Source organism: Portunus trituberculatus, chromosome 41 (genome assembly GCF_017591435.1).
Source record: "Portunus trituberculatus isolate SZX2019 chromosome 41, ASM1759143v1, whole genome shotgun sequence".
Lineage (NCBI taxonomy): Eukaryota > Metazoa > Arthropoda > Malacostraca > Decapoda > Portunidae > Portunus > Portunus trituberculatus.
The window spans coordinates 29455728-29472168 of record NC_059295.1 but is presented as its reverse complement, the minus strand read 5'-3'; the positions used below and the strand labels follow the sequence as shown (position 1 = coordinate 29472168).

General features: G+C 39.8%; 1 protein-coding gene across 1 annotated transcript in view; it reads right to left on the bottom strand.

Moving 5' to 3' along the window:
- Window positions 1-16441, bottom strand: part of LOC123516822 (nephrin-like) — a 184385-nt gene that overhangs the window by 74172 nt on the left and 93772 nt on the right. The window contains 1 exon segment of the mRNA XM_045276530.1: window positions 212-344. Coding sequence (XP_045132465.1) covers window positions 212-344 — 133 coding nt within the window.

Below are 16441 nucleotides of genomic sequence, written 5' to 3'. Positions count from 1 at the left end.
GATAAGTCTGTGTATTGTAATCCCATAAAATTTGTTGATGGTCTTCCGGTCATTATATCAGGCAACTCCGTACAACATGATTATGTAACCCAATATGTAAACCACTTTTGACTCTGGGGACCTTTGTGTACATAAAGGTGTGCACATAAAGGTGTAACATTTATGTGCAGCCACATACAGGTTACACTTTATACCATACTGGGAAACTCACCTGTATATGGGTGTACCCAGCGCACCCCTGTAGAACAAGACCAGGATGATGTCGTCCCCGGGAATGGGTGGAGCCACCTCGCAGGGCAGCATCACCCGTTGACCCTCCAGGGAGCGCACCTCCGTCAGCGGACCTACAAGGCAAGGGAAAAGGGAATCAGTACCTTGCCTTCAGTTAATGTTCACAGAGACAGTAATTACATATCCTTTCCTCATTACGGAGAGATTTCATCAAGATCAGAAGTCTTCCTCGGGCTGGGAACCGCGTACCCATCTGGCGCCCTGGAGTACGCGACAGGATTTCCAATAGATACGTCACTACTTTCACATCTCAGTAAGTGTGGCTCCATTGAGACCTTTGTGTTGGCACTCGGGTTCTGTCAAAAGCAGCGGCCTGGACCCAGCCTTAATAGACCTGCCTCCCGAAGGACCTGAACTCGCATATATGTATTTGCTCTTAATTAAATGTCCGACAGTCTTAAGACTAACCTTCAAACTAAGTCTACTTCGTACGGTACGGAATACATTAGGAGAGGTGGATGTGCGCGTACTGGAATGGGGAGGGTAATGAGTAAAGGGAAGGAGTCAGATTGGTGATCAAGGTACACTTCAAAGGCGACACACGGTCAGTGACACACTAAAGCCTCAGTTGCGGTGGATTTTTACTTCTTTACTCCTGTAATTATTCTTTGTAAGTATTAAGAGCATTAAATGTTTTCTTGGACACATCGAGAAAATAGGAATTCATGCAATTTTCAATACTACAAAAATGAGACTATATTTCTAAAATAGATTTTTAAAAAGCCATAAGTGTTTATGGAAAAAATAGTTACAACCCAAACAAATATTTGTTACACTTGCCACCCATTGTTTACATGGACACTTAGAAAAACATGAATATATCTATAGTTTAGTTTCTATTCTACGCTACATAACCAAAGGAATGCAATACAAAGCAAGTGTTTAAACATTCGTCAACGATTAAGGGAAATATTGCAAACTAAATTGCTTACTAAATAGATAGCGTATTACCAAATTAATGTCTGCCACTACCCCGCTCAGCATATAGCAGTAAGCAGAAAAGAAAATGAATAAATATAAGTGCAGTAGAAGTGCCTCACAAAAAGCAGCAAAGCGACCAGTATTTGCAAATGTGCATTCCAAACACGACATATGTATTCAAGTATAATGTCTGCAACACAGACCACCGACACGTAACGATGTGTGGCAGTATATTAACGGCGGATAATGAAGGGAGAGAAGTGCATTAATGCTTCTTAAAACTCCAGAAAGTAATGCAGTGAAGCACCAAACTCGGCCAGTCCTTGAGTGCTCTGAAGAAGACTCCAATCCTCCCACCCCCACACTCTAACACACACACACACACACACACACTCTCTCTCTCTCTCTCTCTCTCTCTCTCTCTCTCTCTCTCTCTCTCTCTCTCTCTCTCGCCCCACCCAGCCGTGCAAGTTAGCTAGCCGCAGACGCCACTAAGCACTGCCACACTCACGCTCGCATCCTCAGCCAGAGCATTTTTATACCACAGTGGGCAATTACATTCTCTTCGTTTCCTTACTCACCGCCATAAGAATGAAGTTCCTGCCCACCTTCCTGCTTCCTTCCCGAAAACTGTAGTGGCTTACGAGGTTTGCTGCCTTTCCTCCTCCTCTTCCTCTTTCTCCATCCCTCCTCCTCCTCCTCTTCCTCCTCCTCCTCCTCCTCCAAAGCAAACGCAAGAAAGAAAACATATTTGAGAATAGTAGGTACGTATGTCGTATAAAATCTATATCCTTGCCTATATCCCATATACTCACAGACTCCCTTCCTTAATTTCCTTCATCTATTTCACTGGAATTTTATCATTTATCTCCATCCTCATATTTCCCTCTTACCCGTCACCTAACCCCATCCACCAACGACCCATCCCACACACGCTTCCCTCTCCACCACTACTAGCCTGCTCTTCATTCAACAAACCAAGAGCAAATTTCCCTCGGCAAGTATTTTGGTGCCGCGAAGGAAAGCCAACATGTGGTCTGGCAAGCAAACACGAGATACGTATAAACACATGCAAATCATTCCTCGGTGTATGACGTTGGCATTTATTTATACCGTAAATGTTCTTAGGGGGCATGACTACACCCCCCCTCGCCTGGCTAATGTTAGCGGGGACTGGTATGGATAATGAAAAAATTAATAAAAAACAATAAATCGCAGGGCCTATTTCCATTACTCTTCATGGTTGCGTTTGATCTCCCACGGCTCTAGGAGGGAGGAATCCTGTGTAGCGAAGACTCATCACGCACGTTACCTCACGAACTCCAAGCAAGCATTAACCATCTCGCTGGCTTATATACGTTTTCTGAAAGGAAAACTATGAGAAAAAAACAAAGCTGTTTTTTTATTGTTTTCATCTTCTCTAAACGATTATAAGGAAGTCATCATGCTTTTGTGTTTAACCATCATTTCTGAACAAAAAAGGATCAGGAGGAGGATCAGGAGGAAGAAAAGGAGGAGGAAGAGGAGGAGTAGGAGGAGAGAGAGAAGGAAGAAGAAAAGGAGGAGGAGGAGGAGGAGGAGGAGGAGGAGGAGGAGGAGGAGGAGGAAGAGGAGGAGGAGGAGGAGGAGGAGGAGGAGGAGGAGGAGGAGGAGGAGGAGGAGGAGGAGGAGGAGGAGGAGCAGGAGGAGGAAGCAGAAAAGGAGGAGAAAGAGGAGGAGAAAGACATATAAAGTTCCAGAAGGGACAAGTGTAAGTTACAGGTGTTGAGACAGAAGGAAGGAGAGAGAGAGAGAGAGAGAGAGAGAGAGAGAGAGAGAGAGAGAGAGAGAGAGAGAATATGAGAGCAAGGAGAAAAAGAATAAAGCATACCATTGAAAGAACAACTATTAACGAAACATCACGAGATTGAAACCAATAAACACACACACACACACACACACACACACACACACACACACACACGCGGATAAAAGAGAACAGGGAACTGAGCATTAATGAAGAAAAATGACAAAACGAGTAACCAGGAAAAAAGTGAAGCAAAGAAAGAAAAACACAAACCAATCAGCTACAAAATATACACAAGACTCGAGCGAGACAAACATATACTCATTTTAACCTATGTATTTTCGGGAGGATCGACGGCGGGATAAAGGGTCTGAGGGGAACCGTTGTTGTGGGAAATGGGAGGGTGTGTTTGTGTGCCCTTGTTTGCCTCTTTCTGCCCGGCGAGAATGGAGGAGGGAATCTAATTTACAAGTTTTAGGAACGATTGCAAATAGGAATTCACGGCGGATTGAAAATGGACGAATTTTAGGAATCTCTCTCTCTCTCTCTCTCTCTCTCTCTCTCTCTCTCTCTCTCTCTCTCTCTCTCTCTCTCTCTCTTCCGCTCTAACTCAATCTCTTCTTATCTTTCCTGTTTGTCTGTTTATCTGTCTGTTGGTCTGTTTGACTGACTAGCTGTCTGTCTGCAAACACACACACACACACACACACACACACACACACACACACACACACACACACACACACACACACACACACACACACACACACACACACACACACACACACACATACACACTCTCTCTCTCTCTCTCTCTCTCTCTCTCTCTCTCTCTCTCTCTCTGGATTACGGTCATGGTCATCGACAACAGGAATAGATCTTACTGACTGCATTGATCGACTTCAGCTAGGTAAAGGCAGACCAGAGGATGGGATTAGGACCACAACTGATTATACTCCTCCCATACTAGCACTAAAAGCACAAGTGAGAGGGTTGATTAAATGTTTTTCTTCCCTTCCTATTATAATGCATTAAGTCAACACCAGTTGTACAGGGGAGAAGCATCGGACAATAGCAGGAAATAGATTGGTAAACATACATATTGTTCGTGCACTCAAGTGTGCGGTATATTCCTTGTTCTCACACTCTTTGATAGTTTCATTTCGATCACTTTTAATAAGGTTTTGTAAGTTCTTTTATATGTGTGTGGAGGAGGGAGGAGATCCAAGTATTTTTTTTTTTTATTTAAGAGGGGAAGGTGGCCATGAATAACAAAAAAAAAGAAAAAAAAGTTTCTAGTTCCCTTGCAGGATTCTAGTAATAGTTTAATAAGGGCTTCTCATCAAAAATTTAAGAAAAAAACACTTGGGAAGAACTGATTTGGCTCTCGAAGTGAAGTCTTTATGAAACCTCAAAGGGTTAAAGAATCTCTCTCTCTCTCTCTCTCTCTCTCTCTCTCTCTCTCTCTCTCTCTCTCTCTCTCTCTCTCTCTCTCTCTCTCTCTCTCTCTCTCTCTCTCTCTCTCTCTCTCTATCTATCTATCTATCTATCTATCTATCTCTTTATCTATCTCTCTTTCATAATGCTTTCAAGGTGAACAATTATCCCAGAGAAGCAAATGATACTGTAACGCAACGAAATATTTTACACTATAATGCTTTTCACTCATTAGTTAAAGGTAATGGTTGAGGGGGGAGGGGAAGCTCTCTAACAAAAAAAAAAAAAAAGGGGATACAACTGTTCAAGAATAGACCAGAATATTCCCAAGCTATGTCTCTATTTGCCTCTTACCCCCAAAAGACTGATTCGAGCCATAAGCAAACAGCATATGATAAAGTCTGTAATTCATATCCCGTTTACCAGCGCGTCTTTTACTCTGTCAGTTATATCTATCACAAACATTTCTTTCACTGTGACCAGAAACCGTACCTTAGATCTTACTCCCTATCCATTTCCAGCATCATTCTCTCCATTTGATATATAGAAAATATGTAAGTGAAGTTAAATAAATCAAGTAAAGATGTGACAAAGCAATATAGTCATATCACATGTATTCTATATACGTCGTTATATTTTCAAACGCTGTGCTCTCTCACAACGACAATATTGAAAGGCCTTAGTGATGACTAGCTGAGCTCCCAAGAGTGTTTCTCCTGTTAATAATGTAGAAATGTTTTCACTCTGCAATTTTATCCACAAAACCACTTCAGAACCCATGTGACTTCAACAAGAGCCTGTGGAGAGCAGCAGGGTGTGGCACAGAAGTGTTTCAGAATATAGACGTAATTACCATCACTACCACTAATATTACCACCACCACCACTACCACCACTGGTTATACCACCACCACTACCACCACCAGCACTTCCGCGACCTCTTGACACGCGCCTTATACATGAAGATGGTGTTAGTGTCGACATTATTTCACAAGGGCAGACGGGAAATGCTCATGTAACAACACGGGAGTGAAAAAGACACACGTGGACGCACGCACACACACACACACACACACACACACACACACACACACACACACACACACACACACACACACACACACACACACACTCAAGACATAATATGAGAGAGAGAGAGAGAGAGAGAGAGAGAGAGAGAGAGAGAGAGAGAGAGAGAGAGAGAGAGAGAGAGAGAGAGAGAGAGAGAGAGAGAGAGAGAGAGAGAGAGAGAGAGAGAGAGAGAGAGAGAGAGAGAGAGAGAGAGAGAGAGAGAGAGAGAGAGAGAGAGAGAGAGAGAGAGAGAGCTAATGCAGAATGGATAACAACGTAATTGATCCACCAAGAAAAAACATATAAACAAAGTGAACCGTGCAATTTTCTCTCGTGTGTTTCAATGCAAGGCAGGAAATTAACTTACGTTCAGGACCAACTTCCCTCTCTCTCTCTCTCTCTCTCTCTCTCTCTCTCTCTCTCTCTCTCTTCTTTTTCTCTTCCCTCTCTCTGTTTTCCTCTTTCCCATGCTGCCTCCCTCCAGTTCTACACCCCTGGACACACGAAGTATCTCTTGAATAATGAAAGACTTAGTGCACGAGTGAATAATGCAGTCTTCATGTCCTACACTCCCCTCCCCCTTGGTTTCCCCCCCTAACTCCCCAACACAACGCCCATCTGTTCCCCAACCTAACTGTCTTTGCCCTTTGCTACCCGCCCCCTGCTTCCTCTTTCTCTCTTGACCCCGAGTATTCCTCTCCCTCTTCCTGTCTGCTCTGTTCTTACTTCCTTAATTATTTTAGTCCGTGTAATATGTATATAGCTAAACATTGCACTACATCTTATAAAGGAGAGCAGATACATTCGCTGGGAAATAAAACAGAGAGAGAGAGAGAGAGAGAGAGAGAGAGAGAGAGAGAGAGAGAGAGAGAGAGATGACCACTAAACACACACACAAATAGACAAAGCAAAGTAAACAAAATCATAGACACACTGAAACAACTTGCTCGATGAACTGACTGACGAAGGAATAAAAATGTGCACCACCCGAGACCTCACTTCTAGTTCCCCTGTCCTCCCACCCCCTCCAAGCAATGCCAGCCTCGGGAAGCTGCAAGTCTCAATGCTTCAGTCAAGAATTCACAAAAGTTTCAGAGACCAGAACCGCTTCAACCTTAAACAGTGACAGTGTGTGTGTGTGTGTGTGTGTGTGTGTGCGCTCACGTTACATTAGAATATAATATCAGTATCTGATGGGGTTTTTTTCATGTATTGAATGTTTTTTTTCATTAATGTTTTATCACCTTTCCTCTCTTCTTCTTTTGTTTTCCTTTCTTCTTTCTCTTCTTTCTTTTTTTTCTCGCTATTATAATTGTTGTTATTGTTGTTGTTGTTGTTGTTGTTGTTGTTGTTGTTGTTGTTGTTGTTGTTGTTGTTACTGTTGTTGTTGCTGTTGTTGTTATTATTGTTGTCATTTTCCTTGCTTTTCTTGTTGTTATTGCTACTTTTTTAGAACCAATTACTTTCAGAAGCTGTCTTGTGTAGCTACACATTTTTTTTATAAACTTAATAATTTCCTTAGATTAATTTTCACTTTACATATACTTGCACGGAGACTGGCAACTAAGTGGGCCCTATTGTTTTCTCTTTTTGTTGGCCTTGCCCAGTTTTCCCTATTACATAAAAAAAATGTTCATACCAGCCCTTCCCCATCCCTTAACCTTTTATTCATTTCTTGTCATAAAATCATCCTATTTTACCAGCAGTCGCTGACTCTTCTTCCACTATCAACTGTTCGTTTTCTTCCCTTTCCTTTACCTCACTGGGTTGGTATGAGTTATAAACAGAGATGTTCTTAAGTTTTTCTCTCAAGTTCATTTGAAGGGGAACCTGAAGTGTGGTATGATAAGAAGGTAAAGCAGGTAGTAATAATGGTAATTGTAGTGACTTTTCATAGATATCTGTAAAACTGCTGTTGTGAGTCACTTAATTACAATAAGACCCTGTTCAACATATAACAGATGATACCGAGAACAGGTAAATATGTTTAATGTTCCTGCTGTACTGGAGGAGCCTCGATGGATAGAGACGCAATCTGAGAGGAGGAAAAAATAATGGGAGATGTGTGAGTACTGTACTTGTGTTCATCTCACACCAATAATTAAAAAAAACTAGACTCGTTTCTCTTTAATTAATTACTGTGACCTTCAGATTCTTTTTCTTCTTCCTTTCTTCTCTCTCTCTCTCTCTCTCTCTCTCTCTCTCTCTCTCTCTCTCTCTCTCTCTCTCTCTCTCTCTCTCTCTCTCTCTCTCTCTCTCTCAACATTCATATTTTGCCATCGCTATGAGAAAGTAAATCATCTGTTTCTATGTTTCAAATACTCTGCATCACTCTTATACCTTCCTATGTGAAACTTTTGCAATACATGGGGACAACAGGACGATGGCGATAAACATTCAGTCTTTGTTATTGGCAAAAAGAATCAAATTATCTTTTAAGATCTTATCACTATTTTTTTCTTGGCCATCATCCTAGCATGGGTATCTAATTATCTATTTATTTATTTATTTTTTGTACTTTCTTTAATATTTGTTTTTTTTTTTTATATATATATATACACTGTTGTTTATTTTCCTTAATATGTTTTTATTGGTTTTTATTCATTTACTTATTCTTATTTATTTATTTATTTCATTTATATTTTTATCTATTTATTTATTTTTATTATTATATTTTTTTGTCACACTTTAATCCTGTCATATATATTCCCTGCATGCAACTAGACGCTCCTATATCTACTTTTTGTAACACAGGGAAAGCAAAGACATGAAGACAAACATTTAATCTTTGCTATCAGAAAGAAAGACATTGATTCTAAGATTTTACTACTCTGCTTTCCTGTATTTTGGAAACCCTGCCTTACTAATAGACCAGGGACAAAAGATGTCTCTCTGTGTCCTGTGTCACCGGCTCTAGCTTCTGAGGCCACCAAGTCTTCTGGACACGCCTTATTTTTAGCCCAATATTAATCCTTGTCTCGTGAGGGAAGGCCGTTGCACGACTTCATGGTCTTAATATGACAATCTGCGTTTATAAATATTTCATAACCATGTTTTTCAAGGCGGCTTACTTGTTTTTTCTCATTCTTCTTATTACTGTCATCAGTGTGAGATGCCTGAATATCACTGCGTCATTTTGTCGGTATATTTATGGAGTTATTCACGAACTGGTTGTCCTTGTTGTTGTTGTTGTTTTGTGTGGGGGGGGTTGCCTGATGTGTTTTGTTTGACATCTTAGTTGGGCTTGCATGGTGTTGAGCGTCACTTTGTTTCCTGGCGCTGTGAGATGCTCGCCTCCTTCACTTCATGTTTGAATTCGCGACACACACACACTCGCAGACACACACACACACACACACACACACACACACACACACACACACACACACGGCCCGGTAACTCAGTGGTTAGAGCGCTGGCTTCACAAGCCAGATGACCGGGGTTCGATTCCCCGGCCGGGTGGAAATATTTGGGTGTGTCTCCTTTCACGTGTAGCCCCTGTTCACCTAGCAGTGAGTAGGTACGGGATGTAAATCGAGGAGTTGTGACCTTGTTGTCCCGGTGTGTGGTGTGTGTCTGGTCTCAGGCCTATCCGAAGATCGGAAACAATGAGCTCTGAGCTCGTTCCGTAGGGTAACGTCTGGCTGTCTCGTCAGAGACTGCAGCAGATCAAACAGTGAATCACACACACACACACACACACACACACACACACACACACACTATCGCCTGCTTAATTCCACCTCCCATTTTTTTTTTCAGAGGTGCCATGTCATGTCACATCACATCGTCTGTTTTTCAGGTGGCTGTGTTTATAGTGACACCAAAATACCTATGAACATATCGAATTATAGATATAGTTAGGGACTTTCACAATGCTGTAGTATAAAGGTCTTAAAAAATATATCACCTATGTATTTTCCAATGGCTAGAATATATGTAAATGTATAAATGTATTGAAATACTTGAGGATTTTCACTAAACTGCTCACACGAAGTTCTCAAGGAAATGATACGCTGCATTAACTATTTATATACATCCTAGAATAAGAGTGAATATAAATAGAAAACTTCCTTAATGATTGACACAAATATTGTATTACGTAAAATGTCAAAACCTAGTTATTCTCCGAACACACGCCCACAAAATAACCTTCACTTATCATACCTTTTCCTCTGACAATAAACAAAATATGTAGTAGGTAAAATGTTATCACATAAAGGCATCTTATGTTATTCACCAACCACACGAATAAAGAAAAGTCAAGCATGTAAACTACTTCTTCCCTCAGCGATAGCAGAAATCAAAATCACACAACACTTTCTCGCTGAGCCTTGCATCACTTAATGAAATAAACATTTCCATTATTTTCCTGGTCGGGAAAAGTTTGAAAGCTTTACTGAAATAAATGCCTCTGAAAAAATGATGAGGCAGAAAAGAACATCATCCATGCGAGGTGTCTTGCATGTAAACTGAATTTATTGTTTACCGACTCCTTTCCTGCTGTGAGACTTTACAATTTGTGCTTTGATGTAGGATGTGCTGGCTAACTGGTGCCCAAGTTATCAGCCTTGCACAAAAAAAAAGTGCGCTCACAATGTTAATAGATTAACTCCTTCTCTACCTGGTGACGGTATTGTGTTGCAACAAGTTACAGGTAGTCCTTATGATCATCTCTTTTACAGACTGACACAATAGTGAGATTATTTTTTACCTACTTATAGCCATAGTCAATGCTACTCTTATATATGAATAAAAAATTTCCTGCCCATTTACACACTACACTATTCTTCTTTATTACTGTTTTTCTCTGGCAATTCTCGAGCAGAAGCTATTGGTTACCCAAGTTTCCCTTTCTATACAAAAGATTGGATAAAAAGATTTTCTATATAAGAAGATATCATCCTAAACTTTTTTTACTGTCAGGATTTTCTGACCAATAAATATCACAGACATGATATCGCTGTACGCTATTTATCTATTACTTACATCTGATCTTTGAATACCAAAGCAGCTTTCCAATCCATCTCAAGGACTTACTCTTGAACATTTTGTCGCGACAAGAATGGTAACTTGCAAATGTTTTGCTCCTATGTACAGCAAAATATAAACGAGGTCGCAGCTGGTAAAATAGTTACGGAAATGAAAGCTATTGAAGTCATTGAGTAAAAAGAAAAAAATACTTGAGAAAAAAGTGGAAGCTGCAAAATGTCATCTGCCTATAGTTGGCAGTCCCTGTGTGAAACATACCCACCTATCGTTCCAATCCATTGCTTTTTTTTTTAATCTTCTTTTAAATCTCCCTAATGCCATTCATCTTCCGATCTATTTGAGAACCAATTCCATCCTCTATTTCCCTTGAACCTAAATATTTCAAGCTTGAACCCGTTATTTATTTTTCTATCTTATTTACTGATCCTGAGAATTTTGCTTACGTTCCCACAGTACACAGTACACAGTATACTTTGAAGACTTTTATCATGTTGTAAAACGTGCTTGTTGCTTCACTGTTAGGGCAACTAGACTTAATTGATGAATCTACTTCACTGTTAACTGATACTCGTAATGTTCTTAGTTTTTAATTAGGACGGCTAGACTTGTTTGATGAATTTTCTTTACTACTAACTGTTATTTGAAAAGCAATATTGCTGAAGACTTTGTCCGTATGATAACAATCGTGTCCGTCTAAGGTTCTAATACTTTCCTCAAACACAAGAAAACTTAATAATTCCCACCCCCCCCCTCTCCCTCTCTCTCTCTCTCTCTCTCTCTCTCTCTCTCTCTCTCTCTCTCTGTACCTTTGGTCAGCATTCAAACATTTCTGTTGTCCGTTTCTCTATTAGTTCTCCCACCACTAACACCACTAACTTCTCCCCCTCCCTGCCATACAGTCTAACTAAGCCTCTGTTACACAACTAATGTGTCTCATCGGTCTGCTGTGTTGGATACCTGATACGCCGCATTACACCCGCTATTGGTGTACTCCGTCAAGGCTACCTCAACTAGAGCCACGAGCTATTGCCGTACATTAGTCCACGCTCCGTCTAAGACTTATTGCCATACATTAGTCCACACTCAGTCATGAAATTTTGCTATACAATATTAGTCTGCATTAGTCTTGCTCTGTAGCCTATTATTGCACATTAGTCTACATTTAGTTCATTATCTATTTTTAAACGTTGCTCTGTAGTAGACTTAACGTTTACCTCGAAGTCCACAGTCTACACTCATTCTGCCTCCCAAGGTCTCTCGCATAGTGAAATAACATTCATGTCTTCTGCGTACACAAATAAACTGAATTCTTAATCTTTCTCAATTCCAATTAAAATTTTAGTTAGATTCTCGCTGCATTCGTTGCAATGCTGCTTATCTTATTAAGTAAAAATAACAGCAGAGTGTTTTAGTGACAAAGGAACTCACAACCAAACACTAGTCAGTGAAATAATATTGTTTTATGTCAAACACTATGGCAACTTTACCTCAAATTTCTACACGAGTACCATCTACTGGCAGACACCAGCGATTACAAGTGGCACTTCCAAACTCCGGAGTTTCGTTTGTACTTTGCACCCCCCCTCACCTTTAGTCTCTCTCTCTCTCTCTCTCTCTCTCTCTCTCTCTCTAGGAACAAAGTTTAGCAAACAAAACGATAAGTCACGGATTCAAAGTCTTTCAACAATTAGACGAGAGCGACAACTAAGAGAGAAAATAATGAAAATACTCAGATACACAAGAAAGAAAGAGAAAAGGAGGAAAAAACTACACGAACCCAAAGGGTACCACAATCCTCAAGCTTGAAACCTTCTCAGGCAAAGAGAGAGAGAGAGAGAGAGAGAGAGAGAGAGAGAGAGAGAGAGAGAGAGAGAGAGAGAGAGAGAGAGAGAGAGGCAGTGAGTACAACCCTCGAAAAAAAATATATCAGTGAAGAAAAACTGCACAAAGAGTTCAGATTAAGTTTATCAGAAAAGTAAGTTATATTCTTTCATTTCTATATATTTCTTCATTGCCCTGCAGGACTGATAAAACAGAGCTAAGTGGATTTTCTGAGACAAGGAACAGCAATAAGAATGGTACAAAACAATGTTCCTTATTACTTCACTTCTTTATGGTTTGTTGCTATGCCGAAGTGAAATCTTTAGTCCATATCGAGGCATCCTTTGCTGGAGGTGCATGGAGTGAATTGTCTCTTGATCGATCTAGTCTGAGTCAAAGCTGCTGGACGTCGTGACAAAGAGACACGCATTTGTTAGTGCTATATTGCCTTGTGTACGTTACTGACAGAGAGAGAGAGAGAGAGAGAGAGAGAGAGAGTAGAAGCAAAGGCAGCCGCATGTTACTGATGGAACAAAGAAAGTCCAGCAGAATTGCAGCTAATATTTACCCTGTTTCTACATGCGGACGCGCGTCGCTGGGACCGCCGAGGGAAGTTGGTTTGTGTGGTGAATACCAAATGCACCTGTGTAGCGCTCACTGTGTGCCTCATAGCAGCGCTCGTCCTTAATAGTACACGTTTTGTTGTCTGGTCTTGATGGATATTATATCAACATGAAAAATTATTATCAGAAAAGTGATTTATATAAGTTATTTTCTTTAACCTTTCTTGAGTAATTTTAAAATATGGAAGTATATTTTGTTCTTGTTTTCCATAAAATAATATTGATGACTAATAAGCGTTATTAGTACAATAGAAAATAATAATATTACTTAATGATGTTTTATTGTTCTATAATCATAGAAGTAGATATTATCTCTTTTCTTCTCAAAGAAAATATGAACAATTCATAAGGATCATAAATAGAAAGCCATACTATTACTCACTTGTGATAGTTATTTTTCAAATCTGTTTGAGTATTCTATGATTGTATAGAGGTTTCATTTTTTCCATTTATATTCTGTAAAAAACATGAATGATTAACAAGCAAGACTGGTAGTACAAAGAGTTATTACAAGCTGGTGAAGTCTATGTTCTCCTTTCTCGTTTTTTTATTGTTTTATGCTCAATGAAAAGGTATTATTTCTTTATCTTTTCCGCGAATGTGAATCTCACTGGCGAGGTTAAGGTCAAATATATACCTAAACATTATTTTCCGTAGTTTTCAAATAATTTTGTTAATATCAAACAATCAGTTTAATTATACTTTTAGCCAACGAGCCTTCCGTGTTTGTTATTTTGCTGACTATGAATAAATGAATTCGCCGATATTTACACAAAACAATCCCTTTTAATGAACTTGATGAATTGTAACGTTCAGTGAGTGGTCAGGCGAAGCAATGACTATTGTGAATGCTTTCTATTCAATGATAAGGTTTTAGTACACCGACGAAGATAAAATTATTCGTAAATATGACAAATATTATTCTCTCTCTCTCTCTCTCTCTCTCTCTCTCTCTCTCTCTCTCTCTCTCTCTCTCTCTCTCTCTCTCTCTCTCTCTCTCGCTGTGTGTTCTTCTTACTTGCCCTGCTGACCTCTCTTCCTGTTTCTCATTTCTTACTTCCTATAACTTAAACTGTTTCAAAGGACTATCGGAACATTTACAGACTTAATCTGGTTTCTTTTAATTTTTGTATTTTCTTTTAATAGTCCTCTTTCACTGTGTTTCGAATTGACGAGTTTCACGTTGTACGTTGTTGCTATTATTTATATTTTCCTTCCATAAATTTCTGGCAGGTTTCCTTTAGGCATAGAACAAATGTTAAAGTTAAGATAATATCTTTAACAGACTGCGTTTTTATTTCCTTTGAACACATGAATTGCGTACCGCGTTTGATAAAATGGCGTGTATCCCCTGTCACGCTGTAGCCTCTCTTCATAGAAGTATAGGGATGTAAGCCGAAAAATTGTGACCTTATAAAAGCCACGCCAATATATCTCAAGCCAGTGTAAGTTGGTACATGGCTCAATACTCTTATCTTGTCATAAAGAAAGGATTTTGTTTAGTGAAAGACATGTACGTAGATTCCCTAGTATTTTATTTTTCCCTACTACTATCGTGATCTTACTATGCTCTTTACATATAAAGAGTTCAGGGATACAACGACAAGGTGAATCATAAGGTTGCTAAATAGCACATAATACATCCGAGTATATAACAAATGCTGAAACTCACGGATGAATTAAGAAACCGTAGAGAAAACAAAAGCCACATTCTAATATTTAAATATATTTTCTGTGTTGTTGCAATTCCATGTGTGTTTAATAATATCATAAATAAACATGTGGAAGTTAACTCGCTCTCCAGAATCTCCTCTTGCCCTGCCAGCACTCAGCACCTGGAGGCTGTGTTGAGCGTCAAGCCTCCGGTCACTCCATTTTTCCTTCTCTCTCTCTCTCTCTCTCTCTCTCTCTCTCTCTCTCTCTCTCTCTCTCTCTCTCTCGATGCATTAGGCAAAAAAGGCAGCAGAAAAAAGTCTGACTTAACTGCTTGTCTGCTTTCCGTTACAAAAAGAGGAAAATAAAACACAAACACACTCACAAGCTCACACACACACACACACACACACACACACACACACACACACACACACACACACACACACACACACACACACACACACAATATGCACATGCACACATGCAGACACACACACAAACACACTCACACACACACACACACACACACACACACACACACACACACACACACACACACACACACACACACACACACACACACACACACACACACACACATACACAAACATGTTCTCTCTCGTCTTTCTCGTCCTCAAAGACAACATATTTTTTTATATTGGAAAAAGGAAAAAAACGTATTTCTATTTCACCAAACGATGACGATCAGCAGAATAAAGTTTAAATTTATACAAATTTATTAAAAACAAGTTATCATTAAATTATTGCATGCAGTACAAAAGTTCGGGTTCACGGAACAATTACATAACTTATTCACCTTCTGGAATTGATGCTCGACGAAATAACGCAATTGGCATCATAACGTCCAAGGACTACTATTCATACAGTCAAGGTACGTGATGTTGCACTGAGGAAATGAAAGCTATGCAAACATAATTATTTCAGCAAAGAAAAATCATTGGCAGAGTCCGTGAAGTTGTAGTGATAAAGCAAGTGGTGGAGGTGGACGGCCAGCCAGAGGAGCGCCTTGACAGGCGGTCAGAACACAACAGCAGAATGTACAGTAAGACTACATAAAAAAAAGACGATTTGTTAAGTTTCTGAGCTAATGGATCAAAGAGCATGACAGAATTGAAGACATTGAATTTGACAAAATTGACAAAATTGAAGACTCCACCAGAAATACTACGTATACTGGCCTGAGGGCAAGGACATCACCAAGCAGCTGTGTCACCATGCCCGCGTGCAAAATTACGGTGACAGAGTCCATGTCATCGGGAATGATCAAGCAATCACCCTGTCTCCACTGCAGAACACACCGCCAGTCTCCCGTCCCTTCCACTCTCCTGAACTACGTTGCACCTCAAGACAAACAACCATATTGAGGGTGCCATCAAATGATCTATTCATCAGGTATCTCGCGGCCTACTGTTTACACTCCTCCCTTCGGTCTCTCCTGTGCAGCATGGGACAAACATAGGAATAGCCAACGTTCCCTCATTACAGGTGTCTTGTTCCCACAGTACCTTTGGTCTAGTTACCTTAATATGGATTTTTTTTAAGCTCAGCATGTAGCGTGTTCATTTTCTTTTCACCAACGTCTCTGCCGGTATCATGGATTGCCAATCAATGCCGTAAAATTAATTAATGCGTTATTCCGAGTGAGTAAAGGTAATTCCCTCGAAATGGACAATGACCAGAAAGTCACCTAATTAGCTAGATAATGAGTTTATTTTGGTCATGAGCATTGAATGAAATAGAAAAGGAAAATACATTCTGATTAATCAATGACTTCTCACTCTTTTCAAATTCAAGATAATAAATTTTCTTTACACAAAATGAAA